General features: G+C 37.8%; 1 protein-coding gene across 2 annotated transcripts in view; it reads right to left on the reverse strand.

The window, feature by feature from the left end:
- Window positions 1-6,076: 6,076 nt before the first annotated feature.
- The window catches only part of MCTP2 (multiple C2 and transmembrane domain containing 2), a 248,047-nt gene continuing 227,802 nt past the window's right edge, over window positions 6,077-26,321 (reverse strand). Inside the window, exons 20-22 of one of the 2 annotated variants that reach the window (XM_067695625.1) lie at window positions 15,572-15,681; window positions 9,686-9,783; window positions 7,306-7,513 (exon numbers count right to left, since the gene is read on the reverse strand). In XM_067695625.1, the coding sequence (XP_067551726.1) occupies window positions 7,445-7,513; window positions 9,686-9,783; window positions 15,572-15,681 (277 nt within the window). In that variant the 3' untranslated portion in view covers window positions 7,306-7,444. Of the gene's footprint in view, window positions 7,514-9,685; window positions 9,784-15,571; window positions 15,682-26,321 lie in introns of both variants that reach the window. The other variant, XM_067695631.1, reaches the window with a different exon arrangement.

The following is a 26,321-nucleotide window of genomic DNA, read 5'->3' on the forward strand; positions in this document are numbered from 1 at the left end:
AGGGCCCATCTAATTTTCCTAAAAGTCATCTGATTTCCCATGTGCTATTCCTCCCTTCTCCCCTCTAACAAGTCATTTGTCTTCCCATTTTACATGCCCTTCGCCTCCTTCCCTTCGCCTCTTAAGATGGTGTTTAAGTCCCAAATTCAACCGCCCTCTTTGAGTCGCATTTCTTTGTGAACTCCCTTACATGGTTAAAATCTGTTCTTTCTCTTGTTTATCTGTTAGTTGAGTTTAATTTGTAGGCCTCCAACTACTGAGCCTAAGAAGGTAAAGTTTTCACTTCAGCAATATATATATATATATATATATATATGCATATATATGTATATACATACACTCTCATCTATATCATCTATATTTATATCTATCATCTATCTCTATCATCCATTTATCATCTATCTATCTACCTATCTATCATCATCTATCTCTATTTCTTCCCATGGGAGAGAAGACACATAGCCTTTCTCAGGAACCACAAAAATTCCATCACCTTTTTGCTCTACAAGCTTTAATATGTGAAAAGGGAAAAAAAATAACTCATGTGAGAGATGTTGTCCTAGGATGCCAGGCTCAATGAACCTAAGTATAAACTGTAAAAAGTTAAAATTTTCTGGAACACTTAGGATCCTGAGGTTTTATGGGTCAGTTTGCTCATGCAAAGCAACTTTTTAATGCTTCATCATGTAATCAGTTAGAAGTCATTTTTAGTACTCCTGATAATAAAGATTTTCTAAAACTGATGGTTGATTTAACATGAAATCGAATACTCAAAGGCAATAAGATTATGTAAGAACTGCCTTCTTTGGGTTTATCGTTTAAAGTGACTCCCAACTTTTACACAATTTTAAAGGTTTATTTGAAGGGGTTCTCTCTTTTCATGTTTAAAATACTTAACAGTGATTGGTCTTGGTTTCTTTCATTGTAAATTAGGGATAAAATTGTCATGCTTCATCGTTTTTCTTTTCTTTTTAGGAAACATGCAGGAAATTACATTAGTCTTAAGTTCAGGGAATTTCACAAAGTGAACAAGTTCATGTAACTAGAGTCCAAACCAAAACAACTGACCATTACCATCATCCCAGGAGCCCACTCATAGATTCTTTTAGTCACTATCCCCACAGCCTCCTGACTTCTAACACCATAGACTGTATTCTCCCTGTTTTTGAACTTGACATAAATGAAATCATACATTGCATTTATCTGTGCATCTGTCTTGTTCCTTTTGCTCAACATTATTTGTGAATTTTTTCCATGTTGTTGCATGTAAGTTTTTCATTTCATTTCTCTATGTATTCCATTGTAGAGTCACAATTTACTGATCAACCCAGCGATTGATGGGTATCTATCTATATCTATCTATCTATCTATCTATCTATCTATCTATCTATCTATATCTATATCTATCTATTTATCATTCTATATACTGTTTCCAGTTTGGAATTATACAAGTAGCACTGCTACAAATATTCTCGGGCATGCCTTTTATTGACATGTACATATCTATTGGTTATAAACCTAAGAGTAGATCTGGGGGAAGGGTCATAGGGTATTCATATAGCCAGCTTTAATAGATACTGCCAACCAGTTTTCCAAAGTGGTTGTACCAATTCATGTTCCCACCCACCAGCAAGTATGAGAATTTTTTCCCCATATTCTTGAGAATGTTTAATATTGACTTTCCTACTTTAGTTATTCTGGCTTTGTGCAATTGTATCATTTTGTGATTTCAGTTTGCATTTGCCTGATGACTAATGCTGTTAAGCACCTTTTTATATATTTTCTGGCCATTTGGATAGGCTCATTTGTACAGTGCCTGTTCAAGTCTTTTGCCCATTTTTCTACTGGGTTATCGGCCTTTTCATTGTAGAAATTCTTTACGTATTCCGGATAAGGATCCTTTGTCAGTTTACATATAGAGATTGCATATCTTCTCCCACTTTGTGGCTTATTTTTACACTCAGTCATATTTTTTGAGGAAAAGATTAATTGTAATGATCAACAACTTAACAATATTTTCCCTTTATGATTAGCATCTTGTCTCCAGTTTAAGAAATCTTTTTGCTTATCACATAGATGTGAAAATATTTTCCTATGTCTTTTTCTGAAATCTTTATTTTGCCATCCACTTTTGGACCTGCGAACTCATATGGAATTGATTCTTGTAAATTATATATGGAAGAGGTTGATTCATTTTATCCACATGGATACTAAAATAACCCAGCATCATTTTCCAAAAAGGTCTTTTCCCTACGCATTGCAAATATGTTACCTTTGACATAAATTAGGTCACAGGTTACCAAATATGTGTGGGTCTGCTTCTGGTCTTTTCTACTTCTTTGATCTATTTGTCCACGCTTGTGCCAATACCACATTGTCTTAGTTACAATAGCTTTGTAATACATCTGGACATCTGCTAGTTACTACCTGTAAGATTGCTTTGACTATTCTTGAACTCTTGTATTTCCATATACATTTTAGAGTCAGCTGATTAATTTCTGCAAAAAAAAAAAAAAAAACCTCTAATTTTTACCAGGCTTACATTCAATCTACTGACATCTTAATATATTGAACTTCTAATCCATGAACCCCATCATTTGTATATCTTCTTCCTTTCATTAATATTCTTCTGTTAGAGGCTTATATATCTTTCATAATTTTACATTTATATTCATAAGGGATTTTGGTAAGTAATTTTCCATTCTTGTGTCATCTTGTTGGGTTTGGGGATGAAGATTATCCTGGCCTCATAAAATGTGTAGAAGAGTGTAATCTTTTTTGCTGTTTTCTAGGAGAGTTTGTATAAGATCGGTGTTTTTTTTTTTTTTTTTTTTAATAAGTATTTAGAGGGAATATCATAGTTGCTTTTCAAAAACTTATTAAATGTGTTATTACATATAAAGCACCTAGAAAGTATCTGGCATTTGATAAGTGCTATAAAATGTTAACCGTTCTGATGTGCTTGACTATCGATTTTCCTGTGTAAATTATTACATTAAAATGCCGGAACAGAATGGCAGGTTTTATACAAAGAGACCTATATAAAGAGGTAATGTGCTTTAAGCCATACTTGAGAAGTCACCCTTCAACTTTTATTCAATTTTCAATTGACTACTCATTATATTTTCAGAGAATATTCTATTTCGATTTTTCAACCATTCTGTTGCCATAAAAGTTAGATTAAGACTACATAAATGAGAGATGGGTTTTGACAGAACATAATTTTAAATAATGAATATAGTTAACTCCATCTCATACTCATGAAGAACTTTTTGTAGCTGATGGGTATACACTGAGTTCATGACACATCTAATTTTTTCTCTTACTACAATCATCCTGTAGCCCTTCTTTCATTCCCAACCTCTGCCCTCTCTCCCCCGTCTCCCTCCAGTGGAAATTTGCAAAGTTACCTCCATTCAGTCTCCACATTCTGACATCCACTCACGTCTCAACCCCGATCTTTTCTACTCCTACCGCTCCCCTGAAATGACTCGTTGCCAAGGTCCTCCCAAACTGCCATGTCATTACGGTCATCATTCTGTCCTCAATCTATGTGATCACAGTGGCATTTAGCACTACCGACCACATCTTTCTGGAAACATGCTCTATCCTTGAATTCTATGACAGCATATGCTTACTGCTTTCCTATTTAATTCAATTTCTATTTACAGTCTTAGCTGACTAATCTTTATATATATATACATATATGTGTGTGTGTGTGTGTTTGTGTGTGTGCGTGTGTGTGTTGAGTTCAATCTCTTAAAGCATGTAGCTTCATTCATCTTCTATGACTGTTGGCCCTTAAATGTCTCTCTCTCAAGTACAGTGTATTTCTTTTAGCTCCATTTCAGTCACCTCATAGACATCCCCGTTTGGAGGTTTCTCAAGCATCCCAAATTCAACGCCATCTAAAATTGGGCCCCTGCAGTTCTTCCCCTGGCTGCTCTTACAATCCTCTCTCTTGGTAAAAGGCAAGATGATCTTTCCAGACCCAGAGACAAGAGGACTGAGTGCCATCCTTGATCTACTCTCTCCCTCACCCCATAGTCAAGCAACTGTGAAGTCCTGCTCACTTTAATCTCTTAACCATTCTCTGATTTCACTTACATGTGTTTCTTTTTCCAGTGCCCTTATTTGAAAGTCCAGGCAAACATTAACTTATCAGGAGCTCTACAACTGGCTCTTCTCTGGTCATTCATAATTGCTTGTGTACCCACTGCAGTCAGAATGATCTCTTTAAAAGCCGAATCTGAGAATGTCATGCCATTGCTTGAAAATATCTGTTTAATGTCTGGCTCTACCAAGGGAATGTACTCTGTTTTGTTCAAGTATATCATCAACATTCAATATATGTTTGTTCAGTGATAAATAATAAGAAAAAGAATCAAAAATTGTTTTACAACCTACAAATAAACGTTATATTTTCCTTTGACATGTAGGTAAGGACTTCTCCAAATATGACACTGTTTAGTTTAAAAGTTTATAATCAACATGGCCAGAGCTTATAAATAATATCACATAGTATGAGGTGTGCACTTAATGCAAGAAATTATTTCCTGGGATTGAGCACACTAATTTATCCAGCTCAGGCCTCTGTTCTGAGAATCACACATGAAAGGGCAGAGAAAGAAATGTTTTCTATGACCTGGTCAGTTAATCATATATTTTCTGAGTGACTATTAGATGCCAGATAGGATGGGCTATCCAGTGGAGGGAAGTGGGAGTCAAGGCCTCTGGTAATTATGAGCGATGGCAGAATACGGCAGATGCCAGAAAGATATCTAAGATGTCGGGGTGCAAAAGAGAAAGGTGGACTCTAATCCAGCCAAGGAACTAAGAAAATCAGTGTGGGTAGGAGACTTCTGAAAGCTCTGAAGGAGGTTAGAATTAATTTGGATAGAAACTGGGGAGAAAGTATTTACAGGGAAAAGAATAATCCGAATGAATATTGACCTGGCATAATGTAATTGGCACCATTACCTTGACTTGTGAGAGGTTACAGAGGCCTCAGCTTGGGCGGTGGCTTGGGTGGTCGCGAATGGAAATGTACAAAACATAAACGGACAAGATAATGTGTCAACACTGATCTACCAGATTTTATGGGTTGGGAGATGGTGATAAAAGCACGAGGAATGAAAAAAGGGATGCCAAGGGCCTCCCAGCCCATAAGATGCCTGTGCCAATAAGGAATAACAAAGCTAGAAGGAGACTGTGGGGTTAGGGGTCCTGCACACATGGAGGGAAAGGTAATGCTGAATTTCCGAACTGCTGAGGAAGAGATGCCTGTAAGACACCAAGCAGGACTGGAAGAACCAGGAGAGCTTGGCCAGACTTCAACATTCCTACTAAATTATCTTTAATCATCACACTGTGAAACCATAATCCATAAATTTTATCTAAAGCATCCCCAAATCTTTCATACGAGTTTGACTACTTGTATGAATCTTAACATTTCACTTGCAGATAGCATTCATTTTTAACATCCCATGCCTACTTAATTAACAACTGCTTTCCATACAGTTTGTTAAAGGTTCATTCTGTCCTTGCTCTTGCATCCCAGCTACTGTTTGTGTCCTAAACTTAATGCTGAAAATTCCAGTCGGACTACAGAAGAGATAAGTCTAACTAATGATGCCTTCTTTTCAGGCGAATTATTTCATTTTGAAATTCTATTGCAAGAGAATAACAATAAAGTATTGGTTCCACTTTTAAATAAATAAGGGGTTATTTTGCTGCTGAAAGTTTTCATTCAAATGACTGATCAGATCTCACGTGTCTGTTTAAAAATGTCTGACTTAGGTCCTTACAAAATGACAGACTATGATAAACTAGATGGTAGTTGGGAGTGAGACAATGAGGCATTGTTTACACAGAAGATTAACTGGTTTAACAAAAGAGGTTCTTGGGTATCTATTGTATGTACAACTCAGAGATTTACTGGAGCTTTTATAATTTCTGCAAGGTTCTTTTTCAGCCAGCTTCATTAACTTGAAGTAAATCAAATCATGCAGAAATCTGGCTCAGCCAGAAAGCAACCCAGGAAGATAGAATATGAAGAAAAACAGACACAGGATGATAAGGTTTAGAATCTTTGGCATTTTTCATAAACATTTTGTTTGAAGATTATTAAATTACAACCCAGAGAGAGAGAGAGGAAAAAAAAACAAAACAGTAAAACTCACTATTAGATCTTTTTACCTCAACTTTTCTTTACAATACATATATATATATTATATATATATAAATCTGCACATACAAAGTACGTGTCAACGAAATACAGTCTTTACAACTTAAACATTATTTGAACAGAAAGGTATTTGTATACATTTTATATATGCATAAAAATTGGGATTTTTACTTGGAGGGGCTTACAGTGAAACGATGAAGGCTGATATACTCAAAAAGACTTTGGGGGGGTACTTTTCTGGGAATGGGGTTCTGAGATATATTTTTATTATGTGTAGCCTATTTTGCTCAGGAACAAAAGATCCATTTGGATTGCTACAGCATTTTCACTTTCTTAAAAACGCAGGCAAATGAAGGGAGTATGACAATCAGATAAGCAGCCTCGTACATTGGTCCCTTGCTGCTCAGCCTTTATCTTTCAAAACACTTCTCAGAATTCATTCATTCATTCCCCTCCCCCTCTTTCTCAAGCTATAATATTGAGATTTTACTTGGGAGATAAGCAAAAAGTCAAGTCAGAAGAAATGGCTATTTGAGGCAACCACATACTTTCAGGAAACCTTCAGGTTTGGGGTGAATGATCCCTTGGGGCCTTCCTGGGACATCCATTGCCAGCAACGGACCATGATGCAGGTTGGCATCCAGCACCAAGCAGCTTACTGAAATTTTACATATAGGTCTTTGGTAATTAAAGCTGAAAGATCCCTAAAGAATTGGGCTAATCCTGGTAATTATTTTAAAAAATCTATTTATAATATATATTATTTGGGTGGACGGTGACTATCTATCAAGGACTTGTTAACTCAGAGAAGAAAACGGACTCATGAACAATCATCTGAAAGGAGTGTAGGGGTGGGGAGTGAAAATAACTGAATCTTAATGAGAATCTGTTGGATGTGTGAAAACGAGTTCAAAGTCATGCTCGAATCCAAGTGGCCTCCTGGCTGTTCTCAAGGAGGGTGCTCAGACCCATGGAAGCCTTGCTTTATCTCCTACTTGAGAAGGGATGTTAGTCTTTTACCATCTCTGGGTTGTTCCCTTTTGCTGGGCTGACTCAAGATGCAACCAGGACACCCCTGCACATGGATGCACACACATGTGCGTGCATCTGTGCCACGAAGAAGGGGGAGGATACAGACAGGGCTCCACACAGCACGCATTTCAGACTGACACCACGGATACCACTGAACGAGAGAGGATATTGGTCTAATCAGCCCAACACGGAATCGGGTGCTGGCGTCCAAGGTCGGTGTGTGTCCTAGAGTGCGCTGCGCTTCTTCCGAAGGGGGCTCTGGCTGCTGCCGGGCTTCAACTCTGCATACTGCACCTGTGAAAACAGACAGACGTGACACTGGCAGTTAGGTAACCCTAGCTCACCACAGTGTGCTAATGGCTCCCCGAGGACACACCAAGGCAAAGGAAGGAAGGTTCAAAGGTAATGAATCATTTTCTAAACACAGGAACACGGAGGGATTAATTGCAGGAAGGATTTGAAGAGTCATGCATCATTTCTTGAAACCAAAATATTAAAAGCAGATTTTTCTAATGAGATGCATGGGTTTCTGGGTTTCTACCTGCTCTCGGCACTGCTAGATGGTTTTAGTTCTGTGTATGCCCGTGTTCAACCAGAAAAGAGCTTAATAACAGCCTCTTGGGAACGTTTATCTTAGTATATGATACAGCAACTTACTAAGAATTATTCATTTAGAAATATCTAAAATCTTGGGGAAAAAAATCTCTGCCAATTACATACATTTCTTTTGCCAGAGGGGGGAGAGATGTTGAAATTAACGCTGGCCCCAGACTAATAAAGATTTCTCTTATAAATGAATTTCATTTACAGTGTAATGGCTAAAACATCTGTGACAAATATAAGCACGTGGGGAGTCCCCAGTGGCAAACTGTCTACTGTGTTATTAGCAAGTGCTCTTGGAGATACACGGAGATCTTGCTAGCTTACTGTACATCTTCCTCAAATGCTGTTTTGTTGTATCCCTCTGTATTCACGCCAACTCCAACTGGATGACCTCGCTCAGGGCTGGTGCCCAAACTGTGCACAGATAATCCTTAGCGGGGGCTTGATGGGAATTTCCATTCTTCAAGGATGCAGGCACAAACTCATATTGTGACTCAAGTGATGGTATGTTGCAGTCGTATTGCTTTGGTGTGTGGGCTTTGATAGGCTGATGGTGGAATGGCTTTATTTAAAGTATTGTATTACAGACCACATGTGCTCACTATTTTGAGTATTTGTGCCAAACTCCCCAAGGACATCCTACCCCATCACATAAACTGAGCTACACTTGGTGGAAAGCAGATATGTGAAAAAAGCATGCTTTCTTTAGAGTGTCTTGTGAAGGTCCCCTAGGGGATGACATGCCTGCCAATCTTCAAGGCCAAACAAACAGGGGCCAAGTTACTATTTTACAATCATGCAATGCAATGTTAACAAGGAAATTCATATTTATAGAATGCATTTTAATAGATAATTATAACATTAAATGAAGGTTAAAAGATAAAGCATCACAAGATCTATTTTAATCTCTAGAAGTTGGAAGAGGAAAGAAACTCTCTGGGGCCTTTCAGCCTTACGTCTCTGCAATCCACCCGGAGCTGCTGGGAAATGAATTATGGTACAGTGGCCCAGAAATTGATACTTGATTTGGGATTCTCTCAGACAATAAAAGATTGTGTCTTTGATCGTCATGATGGCATTTCATGCCACGGTCTCCCCATCTACCTATTCTATGATTTCTCTTCTCCATTAGAGAGGTCTTTGCCTGCCCTCCCGCCTCTGGATTTATAGCAGCCTGATCTGCAGGGGCCTGAATTAGGCTGCTCTATGGACTTTCCAGTATTGTTGCCTTGGTTAACCTCTGTGTATCCAAAGAAAAGGGACACTACTGGACTAAGTGACCATTACCTGTGAATAATACTTCTGACTGATCTCAAATTATTGCATGCTGTCTCTGCCTCTATGTGTATTAGAGTAAGTGGGGGCTTTGCCCTCAGCATCTTTAAGTCTTCAAAGGGAAAGGGATAGGAGGGTGGCCTAGGAGATAATCGGGGCAAAGAAGAATCAAAAGAGTAATCCTCTTGCCCCCTACTTCCCGTAGAATGCGTGCCATCCGGAAGAGGAGGAAAATAAGCAGGCCTCCCCCAGCTCTGGATCTCACGCTCTCCTACTCGCTGAGCCCATCTTATCCTCTTTGGGAAGGCAAACGATCAGAAAAGGGACAAACCTCACTGCACTACAGCCTCACAGTGTGAGTTCCAGATCATTCTTAAGTAGCTCTTTTTCAGGATAATTTTCCCCAATCATCTCATGCTTCTGGACAAAGGTTTTCTTGCCACCTCTTTGCAAGGCTGGCCTCTTTAAGGATTTTCTGATTCGTTATCTCAATGACTCACACAAGCACAGCCCTGTGCTCCTCTGGCTCTGAGGCAGGCCAGACTTCAGGGTCGGGGCCCCTGTTGGGGGTGAGCGTTCATTACATACCTTTTGAACATCAGACGGTACTCTGGAGAGGAAGTCTAGTAGCTCATTATTGTCGATGGCGTAGGGATTTCGAAACTTCTTAGTAAATTTATTTATGCCTGAAAAACAGAAATATCGGGAGATCTCTGTCTGTCTGCTGATGTCTCTCTATCCATCTATCTATCTTTAAAAACTCACCTGACTGGGAGAGGGGAAGCAATCACAAGTAAAAATTAGTGTGAAAACAATTACTGGACCTCAAGTCATGCACACGTTGCTGTCATGTGGAATCATTCACAAATGTCTCTTCTTGGAGGAAGGAAAGGGGGATCATTGAAGAGGGGCTTTGCCTTCTTCAGCTGTGAAAATCCCATTACAATTCCATCAGCAGGGCGGCAGAAACACACACTAAAACTGTGGAGCTCACTGGTTTTTTGGACGACACTGATTAACAGCCTCCTCTGCTAGGAAAATGAATGTCCCAGATGGGAAAAGGCCTTCACTAGCCCAAACAAGTCTCTGCTTGGGAGCTCTGGACCAAACCTAGCAGCGGGAGGTGGAGGGTGGGAGTTGTTTTTCTGTTGTTAAAAAGAACCCACAAGAAATCTATCTCCCGCCCCCCCGTCCAACTCATTTTCACAGGTTTCTCTTCTCTCACTGCAGAACAGAACTTGACATGTTGATTTTACTTTGATGCTGCAGGAAACTGTGAAAAGTTATTATTGGAAAATTATCTTACTGTGGTTGCTAGCTTAATTTATGGACCGTGGCACTGGTGCGAGGGTTTGGCTAGGCCATGAAGTCGGTGCTGATTTAGGACAACGGTAATTAGAAGGGGGTGTGACGTTTAACTTGTCCTTGGTGGCGGCACCTTGGGCACGTGGGCACGTCCAGGACAAGCTCTGCCCACGGTTCCCTCTTCAGAGGGAGGCGCCCCTCCACCAGCTTTTGTCTCCTACTCTGCTCCTAGGAGCTTCTTGGAGGTGTGTGTGCCTGTAGCCAGAGTTTATAAACGTGGTCTTTTCACTAAATGTCAACCCTTTGTGCCAAGTCTTAGAAGCAGAAGGTGGCCTTCTGAAGTTTGCCCACAGAGTGCTTGTTTATTAAGGACCATATCTGAAGTCCTTGTCAATCTCCGTGATGCTGAATGTTCACGTTGGTGGTACCCTGACTGGCTCTTACTCTGAAGGCAAGGTAACATTTACCTGTTCAATAGTCTACAACACAGTAGAGGTTTGATGTTTTTCTTCTCTCATTAAATATTATTTTGCCTTCATCTAAGAACTGGACTTTCGGCGTGCCATTACACCTGACACAATGCCAAACTCCTGGTAGTTTCTTTAGAGAGGGTCGGGTTCACATCTGCTTGGCAAATGGGACCTGGCCATGTTCATAAGTCAAGGGTGCTTGTTGACTGGGCTGGGGAAGACTTCCTGCAAATAGCCCACTTTTTCTCAAGTCAAAGCCACTCTATGCCTTTCTTCCCTCTACCTCCACAGGCAGCTTCATGTTTCTAGCTAAAATTTCCCCCAGTGTTCCTTTAAAATACTCTCCACTGTGTTATTCTAAAGACATTTAATTGTAGCATGGGCTTTCTGGCAAAAGAAAACAGACAAGGCAAAATGATGAAGGGAGACAAAGACGTATTGAGGAAAGATATATCTTCTATTGTTAATTATATATAGTGTGCGCATCTGGAGTCTTTACAATGAACAGCCAGGAAGGGATAATATCACAGCCGATCAAAACACTGCATTCTTAGTCACTGAGTAGATTATAAACCTGCCCAGTAGCTCAAATGCACCAATAAGGGCAGAAGAAGTCCACAAAGCACTCCGACAGTCTATGTTTGAAAAACTTTGTTAGAATAAAAATTATAAGGAACTCAGATTGTGTGCTTCAAAAGCACATCTTGTTTTTTTTAAGATGTCACAGGCTCAAATGTCAGTAATTCCACCATATTATCTACAGTGTAAAACCAAGTGTCAAGAGGGGATCATAGAGCCTGTGGTCATCTTTAAAGGGCAACTGGGCAAGGAACAAGGGTTTGGGAACAAGAATAGCTGGGTTCCAGTTCTGGCCTCACCATGTACTATTAGCTGTAGTTTCAGACAAATTACTTAACCTCCCTGAACCTTAGATTTCTTATATTAAAATTTGAATAATAAAGACCTATATTATATAGTTCCTTGGGTTGAAGGGAGAATCACATTGGACAACAAAGGCAAGAGGATTCTATAATCTGAAATTTCACCACAATGAAGGGGGCTACCATCATTACTGTAGATGTCAATAACCCAAGAAAACAAAGCAGGCGGTGATGGAAAAGTCTTTATACTGGCAGGTATGTGACTACATACCAAATTTGGAAGTTGTGGGTTTCTCCAGTAGCATGCTAGATGTACCTTTAGATTTTTTCACGTAAACAATACAGATAGAGCATATCTGCCGTAAATTTTTATGTTTTTTTTTTAGCCAAAGAAAGAAAGTGGGATTTAAATACCAAGGGATTAACATTTGGGAAAGACACTATAATTTAATGATGATAGATTGAATAGATCAGTGGATTGGAATGAGCCCTCTGGTTAAAAAAATAAATCACTCGGAGAAAGAGAGAGGAAAAATCGCATGGCTGCTTTGCACGTATGGTCACTAGGGAATAGACACTTGAAACTGAATTAGAACATTTTATGAGTGACTGGCATGTAGCCCTAACTGCAAAATACTGGTGGGGATGGGCGAGATGGGGCAGAGGGTCCCTGCTTGCTCCTGTATCAAACACTAAGTGTCTTCCATGTGATATATATTGCACTACCAAATGGAGGTACAAAGTTAAATAGTCACAGTTTCTTTCAAGCAGCTCAAAATCTGGCTTGGAGAGTTTGTAATCTACCTGGGAAATCAGAAGTGGCTAAGATCAGAACTGAAAAAGTATAATTAGAGCATCTATGATGAAGAACAGAATGGAAGGAATATGGAAACCTCTCAAAAGGTACAGAAAACCTCCATGGGATCTAATCCTCAAAGGTGCCTTGCCTTCTAGAAACACATACAACAAACAAATGACCAAAATTCAGTAGATACAGTTTTCTAGAGAAAATTCCAGACATCCCTCTTAAACCACTTCTAACTTAATTTTCATAATTACATTCCCAAATAAGAGAGGTGGTGAGCTCAAAAAATGCCATCTATGTAGATCACAGGTATTAAACTTGCAGACTCATCCACTTATAAAATATTTGCCAAGTACCCACTAAAGATCTATTACCTACATGTAGCTGCACTAGGAATTATACGGTTAAAGAGGAAAGAAAGTATCTCACCATTTAAAACCTTACAATAAAGTTGGTGAGTCAAGGAATATTCCCCACAGCCATCATGAAATTAGGCTGCTTTCATAGACTTATGTTAAATAATTATGCTACTTAATAAATACTTATACAAAAATGTTATTTGGATGTAAAGAATAGGGAAATACAGAACACAGAGTTAAAAAATTTTGCTCCAAAAGGTTAAAAAACATCACACACAAAAATTTAAGGATCTTATCCACCACTTCAGGACTCAATGAAAATGAGTAACTTAGGATAAGAAATAGTCTTTTGATGCTTAATATGGTTAAAAGGAAAATTAGAAATTTAAGACGTACAAAGTTGTCTTCTTCTACATGATAAATTCTCTGCCAAGAATACGATCATGTAAGAGATGTGCAAAGGAAAGTCCTGGATCTGTGCTAGCTAATAACTAACTTGTCTTGGAAAAGAATAAGTCCTAACAGAATGGCAGAATATATTCCATGATGGTATGGCAGGTTTTACATGATGAGAAGAGGCAACAGGTCATGTGATAAGTCAAGGCTTATCTATGGTAAGCTCATCAATAAACTATAAACCTCTGTCTAAAACTAAAGAATGAGACACAGAACATAAAGATCAAAGGGTTATTTTCATCCAGGAGAGCATCTTAAACTCCATGCTATTTCATAATTTCATCCGTAAGTTGAACAATAAATAGAACAATGTCTCATTAAGAAGATGCAAAAAGTTGGTGTTGAAAAGCTGCCAAGAACTTGGAGGATAAGAGGAGAAGTCAAAGGGATGTGGGGTAAATTGAAAGATGGATTGGAATCCCAATACTGACAATCTAAGGAAGAAACATAATATAGTCTTCTTTCTGGAGGGAGAGATGCAGAAAAGCAAATCAAGTATATACCAGAAGGATGAAGAAATCATGTGCAACAGTGTTTAACAAGCTGACCGTCAACTCACACCAACTTTTTAAAAAGAGCAAAACACTGTCCAAATGCTTATAATTCTGGATCAAGTTCTTGTTAGGGTTCGACAACAGTTTTAAGATCTGTGTTTTAAATGTGATCAGCAAATGGATTGAGAAACTAACACTTAACGAAAAACAAGAAAGAATGAGATGATTCAATCTATACAGATAACATTCAGTATATGAGTATTCAGGGAAATGCTTTTATAAAATATGTATTCCTTCTTAATCAATGGGCCCCTGAAAAGCTCCATGCTCTCCTTCCTAAAGGTCAAATATGGGCCAATGTGCTGAAACTGAAAAACACAACAGAAAAACAAACAAAAACTAAGCATGGATATGAGACGACTTTCTCCAAGAGTAAGAGTCATGAAGTATTAAAATGGACCCCTGAAGAGGGAGTTAGAATATCTTTTCCTTTTCTAGGGCTTGTTACAAAGGAGACAGACTTTATGTAATAGGATTTTCACCTCCTGGATAAAATACAGAATGGATTATGAATGGATTATGCTCTCTCAAAATCATTCTATTTCTGAAATGTTATGAGTTATTCCATTTTTCCCATGACTTTTCCCATTTCTGAATGTCTAGTTTGGCCTTTCTCATCAGCAGGATTCTGCCTGGGTTCTCTTTGGAAATGGTCTACATTTAATGGTTTTAGAAATATTATAGCTCCCCCTCACCCTGGCATTTGCAGGCTTTCAGCTTTTGCTTACAGATGAATGCATCTCAACACAGTCACCTACATTTGGAACTTCTCTGAACCTCTCTTAACATCTGAAGATCCCTAGAAGTAACTACGGTTAAGAACTGAGCAGTGGTCACAGGAGCTGAGCAATGGAAAACGAAAACTGATAGATTCTTCCAGAAAAGTGTTGATTGCTTCTCCAATTAACTAACTGCAATGCACTCTCCTTATATCAACCCAACGCCCACCCAGCAACAGACACAAATATTCACGAAGTTGCTTGTAATTTTTCCAATTGCTAGCTTGAGTAGGAAATCAAGTCCTGACATTTATTTCCAGTTTGCTGTTTTTGTTTCTACTTTTTTTAAAAGCAGCTAAACTTTATATAGGCTCACCATTTCCCCTGGTAAATAATAGCTTTTTCTTTCCTTTCAGGCACTGGTTAGGTAGTCACTGAGGGTCCCTCCCTTTCACCTCACTGCTTCTGGATTTAAGTATTGGGTTAGGTTATTTTTTTCCTACCAGGGGAGATAAAGTGTCAGGAGCAGGCTAGCAGTGGCTAGATCTACTTTTACATAATATAAAGGGCAAGATGCAGGTGTTTGCTCACTCTGAATAACAGTGTTTCCTGAAAGTTACTGGGCCACAGCAGTATATTATTCAAGAGTATTTATGACTCTGAAAGCCCAAAGGGAAATAGCATGCACAATCACATTTTTATTTGATTGCAATTATGCAAGCGGCCTATAAATATCTATGCTAATCGTTCATGTAACTGGCCTTTTCAGGGAGGTCCTGGAAGTTTTTGTTCCCCCAATACTTTTCTTAATCTCATGTTTAATTGCCAACAAGAGCACATTTAAAGTTTATAGCCACACTTTAAAAATGAGTTATTGGTTCTTACCTGGAATTGATTGCTAGCAAAAGGACCGTGCCAAACTTACCCCAGATTAAAATGATGTACCGCAGTGGAATGAAATACAAAGTGATGGTGGCGACTGCCAGTATCAAACAGGCCAGGAAGGAAAGGAATGGGACCGTCCAGTTAAACGTGCTGTAGACAAACCACATACATGTCATTTTCTCTGAGGCTCAAGAACAGCTGTAGATTCATTTTGCCATGTTTACTTCTTAGTTTATACACATGAGAAAGGTCTATTGGAAATGTTTCTTCTCAAAACTTGGAGATAAAATCTGCCAAACTGATTGGGCAGTAGAAAAACATTCTTGAGGAGAAAGTCACAAGACCAACTGCCATTCGGCTTGTCAGAATCTTGGTGACTTTGCCTTCCTGGAACCGACAGTACTGAAGAGACTTTGGCTCTCCAAAGTGATTAAACACTGCAATACTGTTATGTGGCTCCGTGCATGCAGAGCTTCAAAACGAAAGGTGAGTCAGGTCACTTCAAAGTCAATATTTCTCTCTCAATTAACACATGGTTGCCAGTAAATATTGAGAAAAGGGAGGATATTAGTACAGTGCTTTTGCATTTTTCTAATAACTTATATTTAGAATTTCCAGACTCACTGACTCCAGAAGGTTCATAATGCCCTGAAATGGGCTGGGGAGCATCTGGCTATAAACCATTACACCACCAACCCATAGACAATGTAGGGAATGTTGCCGTACATTATTTTCACAAGGCCCTTGGCTCCTTTTGTTCTATCTATTGCCTGCTTTGACTTGAGATCTAGAATATGGGATGTAGAACTGAATATACTATGGAAATCCTTGCACAATCCTAGAAAGTGATCATTAAATCCAGTGCCCTGATGAGAGCTCATGAGTGTCTGGGGCATTTCTTCTTCTGGGCCTTCATCTTTACTGAGATGAAAGATTTATTTCTGTTGTCTGTTTCTTTGGTGGGGTGGGTGTTAGGGGATTTGGGAAGAGCAGCTTATAATAGTTATTGGGCATTTAATATGTGCCACTGTCCTAAGATTTTTTTTTTATATATTTAGATTGTAATGCTCACAAGTAAGGATTATCCCCCTTTTACAGATGAGCAAATCAAGCCTGAAATTAGGAGTTTGGTGTTAACATATACACACTACTATATATAAAATAGTTCAACAACAAGGACCTACTCTATAACACAGGGAACTATACTCAGTATCTTATAATAACCTATAATGGAAAAGAATCTGAAAAAGAATATATATATATATATATATACACACACACACACACACACACACATATACATACACAACACTGTAAATTAACTATACTTCAATAACAAATTTAAAAATATAAGAGCAATCCAGTTATACCTCACTCTCTTGTTAAAAATTGTTATTAATATTTTAAATCTTTGCCTATGGAGAGATACAATATTATGTACACATGTGTGTGTATTTAATGTCTCACTTCTTTAAAATATAAGCAAAGGTGAATGCATTTTAATATGACTGTTGGTCATTTTAATGTGTTTCTTAGTGATATCTAGCTTATTTTCTTGCCAGAGGCAACTATTTAGGGAAGTGCTTAAGAAAATTGATTTTATAAGCAAACTGACATGGGTTTGAGTTCAAGCTCTACCTCTAAAAGTTGAGTGACTAGAGGAAAGTGTTTCAATCAGTCTGAACAATAATTTATTCTCTAAAGAATGGGAATAATAATAATACCTATAGCATAGAGTTTTGCTAGAATTTAACAGGTACTTGCATTTACAATAGCTCTGGTAACACGTGAAAGATGGTTAGCTTAGTTTTCATATTAAATTTTTATCTCGTTTTGTTTCCAAAAAAAAAAAAAGTTAGCTCTGCTTCTAGCACACTTGTAAAAACTCAAAAAAAAAAAAAAAGGAAAGACGTTACTATTTGTCTATCCCCGCCCCCCTTGATGTTTTCTTCAAATAAAATCTCTTTGGATACTAAAGAAATCGGTCCTTTGTCATATTTGCTGCAAACATTTTCCCAGTTTGTTGCTTTCTTGTCTTTTAAAAAAATCTTGTTTATAATTTTTTAAAGATAAAAATTATGTATTTTACATGACTAAATTCATCAATTTTTTCCCTGTTGATTTTTAGATTTGGTATTTCTTGTAAAAGACTTCCCCTAGTCAAGTGACTTGACATCAAGAATTTGAATAATCAATATTTCCCCCACTCCTTTATCATATTGCTTTCTATGTTATTTTAAATGTCTACATATTTGTAGGTCCATTCCTGACTATTCTCTTCCACAGAAGAATTTGTAGTAGAACTTTTTAGTAGGCAACCTCACAATATTTGAGAAAATGTTATGGATGCCACAATTGCCCCTGTTATGCCAGGGCAAGAAATTTAACCTGCAAATATCTTTGCACAAGGACACAGGGATAGTACATGAATGTGTGATGCAGTACGGTTTGCAGTAGTTAAAAAAGAAAATAGCTTCAGTATCATCAATAAGATAATATCTAAATAAAATAAATATCTAAACTTATCTAAATAAAGAGGAAAAACTAAATAGATTTACATTCTGCAATACAATACAGCTTTAAAAAACAATGAGAATATGAAAAGAACACCCACACAAACACCTTTGCCCTCAACACAGAGGCTCAAAGCTAGATACAGTGAAAACCTAAGTTTCAGAAATATGTAAGTATGTATATATATATACACACACACACATATACTGAGAAAACCTCTGGAGGATATACTCCAAACTGTGAATGATAGCTCAATATGATGGGGGGAGAGGGAAAGAAAGAGGGAAGATGGAGCTACAGAGAATAATGGGAAGCTTTCTGTTTGATTACTTTTATAATGGATGTATATCACATAATCAAAATAAATAAAAATATAAAATCAATAAATTAAAACTGAAATAAACAAGTAAAAACAAATACCAATCTGTGTGCCCTATTTCTGTTTTTGTTGTTGTTGTTGCTTTTTAAAGCAGCGACATAGTAAGTGTCAGATCCTGGATGCCAATTCACAGGTAGGTAGCAATGAACCCATCTCTTTTCCATTAGGTGAGCCTAAGCAATGTACTCTACTTCTCTGTGCTTTAATTTTCCCATCTGTAAAGTGGGAATAATGACTTTCTATTTTATAGAGATGCTGAGGGGATTCAATGAATTAATAAATGTAAACCCCTTAAAAACAATATCTGGCACATAGTAATTATTCAGTAAGTGTTACTTAGCCTCATTTTTCTTGTTGTTATTGCACAAAAGTGACATAAATATGAAAAAAGCTAATTATATCAGGTAGCATTTTGAAGATAATAAAAACTATGGAAAATGCATGGAACTACTTTTTATAAAGAAATATACATTATGGCCCCTTTTCTAAAAATAGCAAACCTGCCTTTAAAAAAAGTTAAATAATAGCTAAATAATTTTTAATACCTTGAAAAAAAAGAGAAGGCCACCATTAGGCTGACATAAAAATAAGAAAACATCAGAGTATAAAATATATTGCAAGAATTCTGGAGATTACCAACTTCCAAAGTCAATTTCACTCTAATAATTTCTGCCAAATATTGAAATTTTGAACTCCTGCATCTGTTACCTGCATGGGGGGCAGAAGATAAAGCCTAGGGCCTCCACAAAGGAAGATTCAAGTAGAAGAACACTGCATAAAATTTACATTTTCAGGGTAAGGATGAATTGAGAGAGACAGACAGAAAGACAGAGACAAGAAAGGAAGGGAGGGACAAATCCACCATATATAAATGGATGCAAAGAACTCTCTTGTGTGTCACGATGCTAGTGCCAGGATTTATCATCTGAGTTTATGCTACCAGTATACTCTGAAAAGCCTCAGCAAAAAATTTAATTAAAAAAAGAGATCCCAGGTTGAGTCACCCCAAAGTGACTCGAGCAATAATCCTCTCTAAGGAAATGCACTATCAACTCAGATATCTGAGTATGCCTCACACACACACAAATCCAAGGAATATGAGTTCATAATTAAAACTGCAAAATATAAAAGGACACACAGCATCAAGAGTAAGAGCCAGCAGAAGTAACAGCAAAATCCCAAACAAAAGTCTTCAAATACGGAAAGCAAACACAGTGTGTTAAATAATAATGTTTAATAATTTAAAAGTCAAAAAACAGAGGCTTAAAAATATAGTCAAGGAAGAGATGATGAAAATGACCAAGAAGATTTGAAAACAAAGCAAGGAGAGCTTTAAAAAGATATGCAGTGATTAAAGTTAAGACCCCCAGGGCTTCCCTGGTGGCACAGTGGTTGAGAGTCCACCTGCCAATGCAGCAGACACCAGTTCATGCCCTGGTCCGGGAAGATCCCACATGCCGCGGAGCGGCTGGGCCTGTGAGCCATGGCCGCTGAGCCTGCGCGTCCGGAGCCTGTGCTCCGCAACGGGAGAGGCCACAGCAGTGAGAGGCCCGCGAACCGCAAACAAACAAACAAACAAATAAACAAAAAGTTAAGACCCCCATGCATGGATTAAACTGGATTTTAAATATCAGAGGAAATAAGGTTGTGCAAGATAGTCCAAAGAAAGTACTTAGAAGGCATCACAAAGAGCAAAAAGATAGAAGATGTCAAAGAGAAGAGACATGGAACATAGATTAATTGACTGAATTGACTGGGAAGATGATAATAGTAACAATTAATATTAGACTGTGGTAATAAGCCATGCTGTAAACTCTAGGGTAACAACAACAACAGCAACAAAATGGCAAAAGGGTGCTTATATATAGAGGAAAATAGAAGAAAATTACAGAAAATAATGAAAAAAACCCAAATAACAGAGCAAGGGTAAAAAAGACACAATAAAAACCACAGATTTAAATCTAAGTATATCAGTAACCACATTAAATTTGCATGCACTACATGCTGCAAGTAAAAAACAGTGACTCTCAGAAACAAGAGAGATATCTAAAACATAAACAGGTTGAAAGAAAGTGATAGAAAACTTGTATTATGAAGAAAGCACTAAAAGGAAGACGGTATAGCCACATCATTAGTTAAACAAGACATTAAGGCCAATTTTTAAAATCGGTCACTTTCTATTGATTAATGATCCAATTAAACAGGAAAATACAACAATTTTAACATGTACAAACCAAATAACATAACTTCAGAATATAGAAAGCAAAACCTGATCAAACTACAAAGAGTAGACAAATCCATGACCCCAATGGAAGGTTTTAACACACATCTTTAATTAATACAAGAAGAACCAAAAATAAAGACCAGTATGAGTATAAAAGATTTGAACACCATCAACAAATTAATCAATAAATGTATATAAAATAATACACTCAATAACCTTCTTTTCAAAAATTTATAAAAGTTGGCCATTTGTTAGAAATTAAGCAATATACTTCTTGGCAAGGAAGAAATAAAAATAGAAATTAGAAAAAAGTTTTTACTAAATGTGAATTGATAATGAGTATCAGTGCCTAAATGTTTGGCATGGAGTTAAGCATTTAGGAAACTGTAGCGCTTTAAATGCTTACGTTAGGAAAACAGAAAGATTGAAAATAAATGATCTAGTTATTCATCTTAAAGAGTTAAAATAAGAATAATAAATTAATCTGAAAGAAAGTAGAAGGAAAAAGTAATAAAAATAAAAGTAGTAATTAATGGAAAAGAAAACAGGCAACAGGGAAGATTAACAAAGGCAAATGATGGTTCTTGCTAAAGACTAACGATTGATAAGTGACTGTCAAGAAGAAAGAAGGGAAAACACAATTTTGAGCATAAAAAAGTGAACAATGCTACAGATTCTACTGTCATCAAAGATAGTAAGAGGATTTTATAAACAACTTCATGTCAAAAAGTAGAAAATTTAAATGAAATGGAAAAACTCTTAGAAAATGACAACTTACAGAAACAGATATGAGAAGAAATAGAATAGCTGAACAGATCTCTAGATATACTACAGAAACTGAATATTTAATTAAAATCTTCCCTGAAAGAAAACTCCAGGCCCAGATACTTCACTAGAAAATTATATAAAATCTTAAAGGAAGTAATTACAACAGGCTTACACAGACTCTTCCAGATAATGGTAAAGAGTGAACACTGCCCACCTATTGTATGAGTCTAGAATAACCTTCACACCATAAAGAATTTTCAAGAACAGAAAACTATATATCAAATCTCACTGATGGTCACAGCTGCAAAAATCCTAGGCAAAAAAATTGTAAATAAAATCCCAGCATACATAAAGAGATTGGATAGCATGATGAAGCTGAGTTTATTCCAGAAATGTAAGATTGGTTTAATATTTGAAAATCAATCATAATAATATACCACATTAACAAAAATAGGAGAAAACAAAAACAACCATAAGGTTATCTCAATGAATGCAGAAAAATGTTTGACAAAACTCAACCTACATTCACAATAAAAACTCTCAGCAAACTAGGAATAAAAGGGAAATTCCTTAAGCTAATAAAGCACCTTTACAAAAACCTACAGAAAACAACATTAAGGGTAAAATGTTGAAAGCTTTCTCTCTGAGATCGTGTATGAGAACGGAATGTTCACCAACACCAATTCTGTTCAACGCTGTACTGGAGCTACTAGCCAGTACAATAAAGCAAGAAAACAAAGTAAAATGTATAAGGACTGAAAAATAAGAAAGAAAAAAAATATTCCTAGATGATATGTTTATGTAATACAACAACCAGAATAATAATTTTCATATAAAAATTAAGATAATTAAGTTTATCAAGGTTGATAGATTCAAAGTCAATGTAGGAATATTAATTTCACTTTTATATCCCAGTAACAAACAGGTAGAGATGAAATCTGAAAAAAAAGATACCCTTTAAAATAGCATGAAACCGGGCTTCCCTGGTGGCGCAGTGGTTGAGAGTCCGCCTGCCGATGCAGGGGACATGGGTTCGTGCCCCGGTCCGGGAAGATCCCACATGCCGCGGAGCGGCTGGGCCCGTGAGCCATGGCCGCTGAGCCTGCGCGTCCGGAGCCTGTGCTCCGCAACGGGAGAGGCCACAACAGTGAGAGGCCCGCGTAACGCAAAAACAAACAAACAAACAAACAAAAATAGCATGAAACCAATCAAATACTTCAGACTATATCTCACAAAAATGTGTCAAATTTTTATACATAAAATTCTCAAATACTGAGGTAAATTAACGATGAGCTAAGTAGATGAAGGAATATATTACATTCATATGTTAGAAAACATAAATTTTAACAAGATGTCATTTTTTTCCCAATTAATGCAATCCTTATAAAGATCTCCATGATCGTCTGCTTGTGTGCATGGTGTGTCACATGTGTTTATGTGTTGGATGCTAAAAGTGGAGATATGTACCAGACACATTCGTACACACACTGTCAGATTAGCCCTCCCAACAGCCAAGTCAGTTAAGTCATGTATTTTTCTCTTGGCAACCCACAGTTTTAGTGGTAAAATGTTTAAATGTTTCACAGTTTTTTAAAAATTTAAGACACAGAGGAAGAAGGTCAAAGCAATTTACCCAAAATAATACTCATAATAGTTAATATTTTTATGTGATTACTAAAGGCCATCCACTGGTTTAAACTCTTTATAGGCACTAATTCATCCAGGAATGTTATGAAGTAGGAATTATTATTATGCCCATTCTACAGATGAGAACTTGAGTCAGAAAAGGTAATAATTGGCCCCAATCACTTACTCCAGTATAAGTGGCAGAACTGGGATCTGAATCCAGAGAGTTGGCTCAAGAGCCTACACTCACTGTCTGTATAGTAGACATTTCAGAAAATGTAAGATGGCACATTTTACTCATTTAATCCACTGAATATTCCTGCTTGTAAGACTGAGGACTTAGTTCAAAGATACTGGGACTAACACTCAAAAACTTACTAGACCATCATTCCAGTTACCATGGAGTATCTTGTCTTTCATAGAATGCCCAAGATTGAAGAACTCTGATAAATCAAAGATTTCCATCTCAAAATTAAACAATTTGTTAAATATTTTCATAGAAATCCCCGGACTTCCTGACTTGGCAGCTCCCTAAATTCTAAATAGGGAATCCCTGACTCAAACCTTTCAATGAATGAAAAAATCCAAGGAATCCCCATTCATTCATTCAACTCTTCAGGTTTACTAACACATCCTAAGAATGTCTTTGACAAAATTTCAAAACAAAACCCAGAAATTACTGTGATCACATCCAGTAAGGTGGGTAAAACTCCATCCTAGAGTTTCTCTCCCAAATGGGTGCCCCACTAGTTGACCTTTGTGTCAATGAAGTCATTATTTTCCTCATTTCCTAGGCATGGAAAAATGAAGTCCTCTGACTCTTCTACCCATGGAAACAGAAACGAGGGTCATAAAATCCTGTAGACCATTGTTTCGTGATTTACCCACATGATGCTTTCCTTCATACATGCGTGGTATTCACCACAGTTTGTGAACTCTCTCCTCACAACTGGCCTCCTGTCCTCACCTTGGTCTTTCTGCCTTCATTCTCTGTCCCTTAAACATGTAACTTTAGATAAAATATAAGATCCATCAATCTATCATTCCCCACATGCTCACCATCATTCAAACTTCACTTATCCTGCTTTCTCATCTTCGTTGCTTAATATTTCATAATATTACTTCAAAGAAGTTCTTCTTCCTAGGAGTGTGCCTTCTAAGCCTTACTCTGGAACATTTGCAGGGATGACTCCCCTGTCCTAGGTCTACCTTAATTTCATTACCTCCTCTGTGGAGATTTCCCTCACCACTCAAGGACACAAGTGTTGGAGCCACCACTCTATCATCACAGGACATACAAGATACCTCAGTATTCTGACCGACCCTGTCTGCTGCCTGGGATAATATAAACGTCACATGTTAAGCAAATGTTAGCCTGATGCATGCATACATTTGAAACCTGTATACAATGAAAGAAGGTAATTAGAGAATGTAGAGAAAAGAAAATACCGTTCACTCCATGTAAATGCAAAATCATCAGGGTCTTTGCTGTCAGGAGCAGGGAAGCCTTGCTCTGAGAGATTTATGTAAGTCTATTTATTTGTTAGCTGCCAAAAGTTGGGGTAAAAGTTTTTCCTGGTCCTCATGCGCTGAATTACAATGGAATTCCAACAGAGTTACACATGACGTTGTACTTGAATGCCCAGTGGGAACTTTAAGGTCACTGTAGTAATGAATGGCCAAAGAATTAATAGGAGTTGAGCCTCATGTGCCTTCCTGTGTTGCAGCTGGGTAGAATAGTGCTCTGTTCATGGCTGAAAATACGTCTCAGACGTGGCCACCACAGCTGTGTTGGGCACAGCCGCCGTCAAAAGCACTGTAGAGCTGGGGGCCTGTTTAAATTGCTCTGACCTCTTCTCATCAGACACAGTTCCTTGACCATTATCAACTGCACAACAGCTACATTTGTCTATTAACAGGCATTCAAACATGGAGATACTTTTACCAAAGGACATGGCCTTCTTGCCTCAGTCTTGCCCCCACTCCACATCCTCTTATCTTCTTTGCTGCCAGTACCTCCCTCACTCAATTTTTTTCATTTGCATTTCCATCCACTCAAGGCCCTGCATGACCAGCCGCATCTCCAGGCTCTGCCACGTCCATCCCCAGTGGCACAGACCTACTGACACCCCTCTATCTCCCTGTATCTAGCACAGTCTTGGGCTTTGAGCCTCTGCACAAAGGTGCCCACCTACTGAAGCCCCCGTTCATCAACTCTGTGCCCAACTAGCTCTTCTCATTCTCAGAGATGCTGATAAGTTGTTGCTTCTTCAGAACTTTCCTTTGTTTCTCTCTCTCTTCTACAACCTTCCTGGGATGTAGGACCTCCCCCCGCATCCTACCTAACCTCTACCTAGTATCAATGCTATTCTAATTGTCTTATTAGTGTTCTTCTCCCTCGATGGAAAATAGATTCCTAGAGAGAGGGAAGTGGGGAGTTTCAAGATGGGGGTGGGGGTTTAAAAGGTACAAACTACTCTGTATAAAATAAATAAGCTACAGGAATATATTGTACAACACAGGGAGTATACCCAATATTTTATAATAACTTTAAATGGAATATAATCTATAAAAATTTACTATCTTGCACACCTGAAACTAATATACTATTGTAATCAACTATACCACAACAGAAAAATGAATTAAAAATAAAGTATTATTTATTTTATAAAACACACAAAGAAAGAGAATAGATCCCCAGAGGATAATTACATTATAGTGTAAAGTGAGGAGGGGAAGTTCAAACCGAAGATCCATGGCTTACTCGTTATGTGATCTGGGCTTCATATTTAATCATTCTGTACTTCAGTTTCTTCATCTGTAAAATGGGGATACTAACAATCCTTACTCTGTAGGGTTGTTGGAATCATTTAATCCAATTCCTTTAAGTAACTCCTTAAAGAAGTTGCTATGTAAAGGGCTTAGAACAGTATCTGGCTGGCACGTGACATTAGCTGATGTTTCTATACCGCGGGCCTCTCACTGTTGTGGCCTCTCCCGTTGCGGAGTACAGGCTCCGGATGCGCAGGCTCAGCGGCCATGGCTCACGGGCCCAGCCACTCCACGGCATGTGGGATCTTCCCGGACCGGGGCACGAACCCGTGTCCCCTGCATCATCAGGCGGACTCTCAACCACTGTGCCACCAGGGAAGCCCACATTTCTCATTCTTAAACAAAGCCAGTGCCTGAAACTCAAACACTGATAGTTGAATGTGTGAATGAAGAATTATAAATGCTCTCTTCATCATTTCACTATTTTCTACTGTCACTTATGTTTTT

Source organism: Pseudorca crassidens, chromosome 1, assembly GCF_039906515.1.
Source record: "Pseudorca crassidens isolate mPseCra1 chromosome 1, mPseCra1.hap1, whole genome shotgun sequence".
NCBI lineage: Eukaryota > Metazoa > Chordata > Mammalia > Artiodactyla > Delphinidae > Pseudorca > Pseudorca crassidens.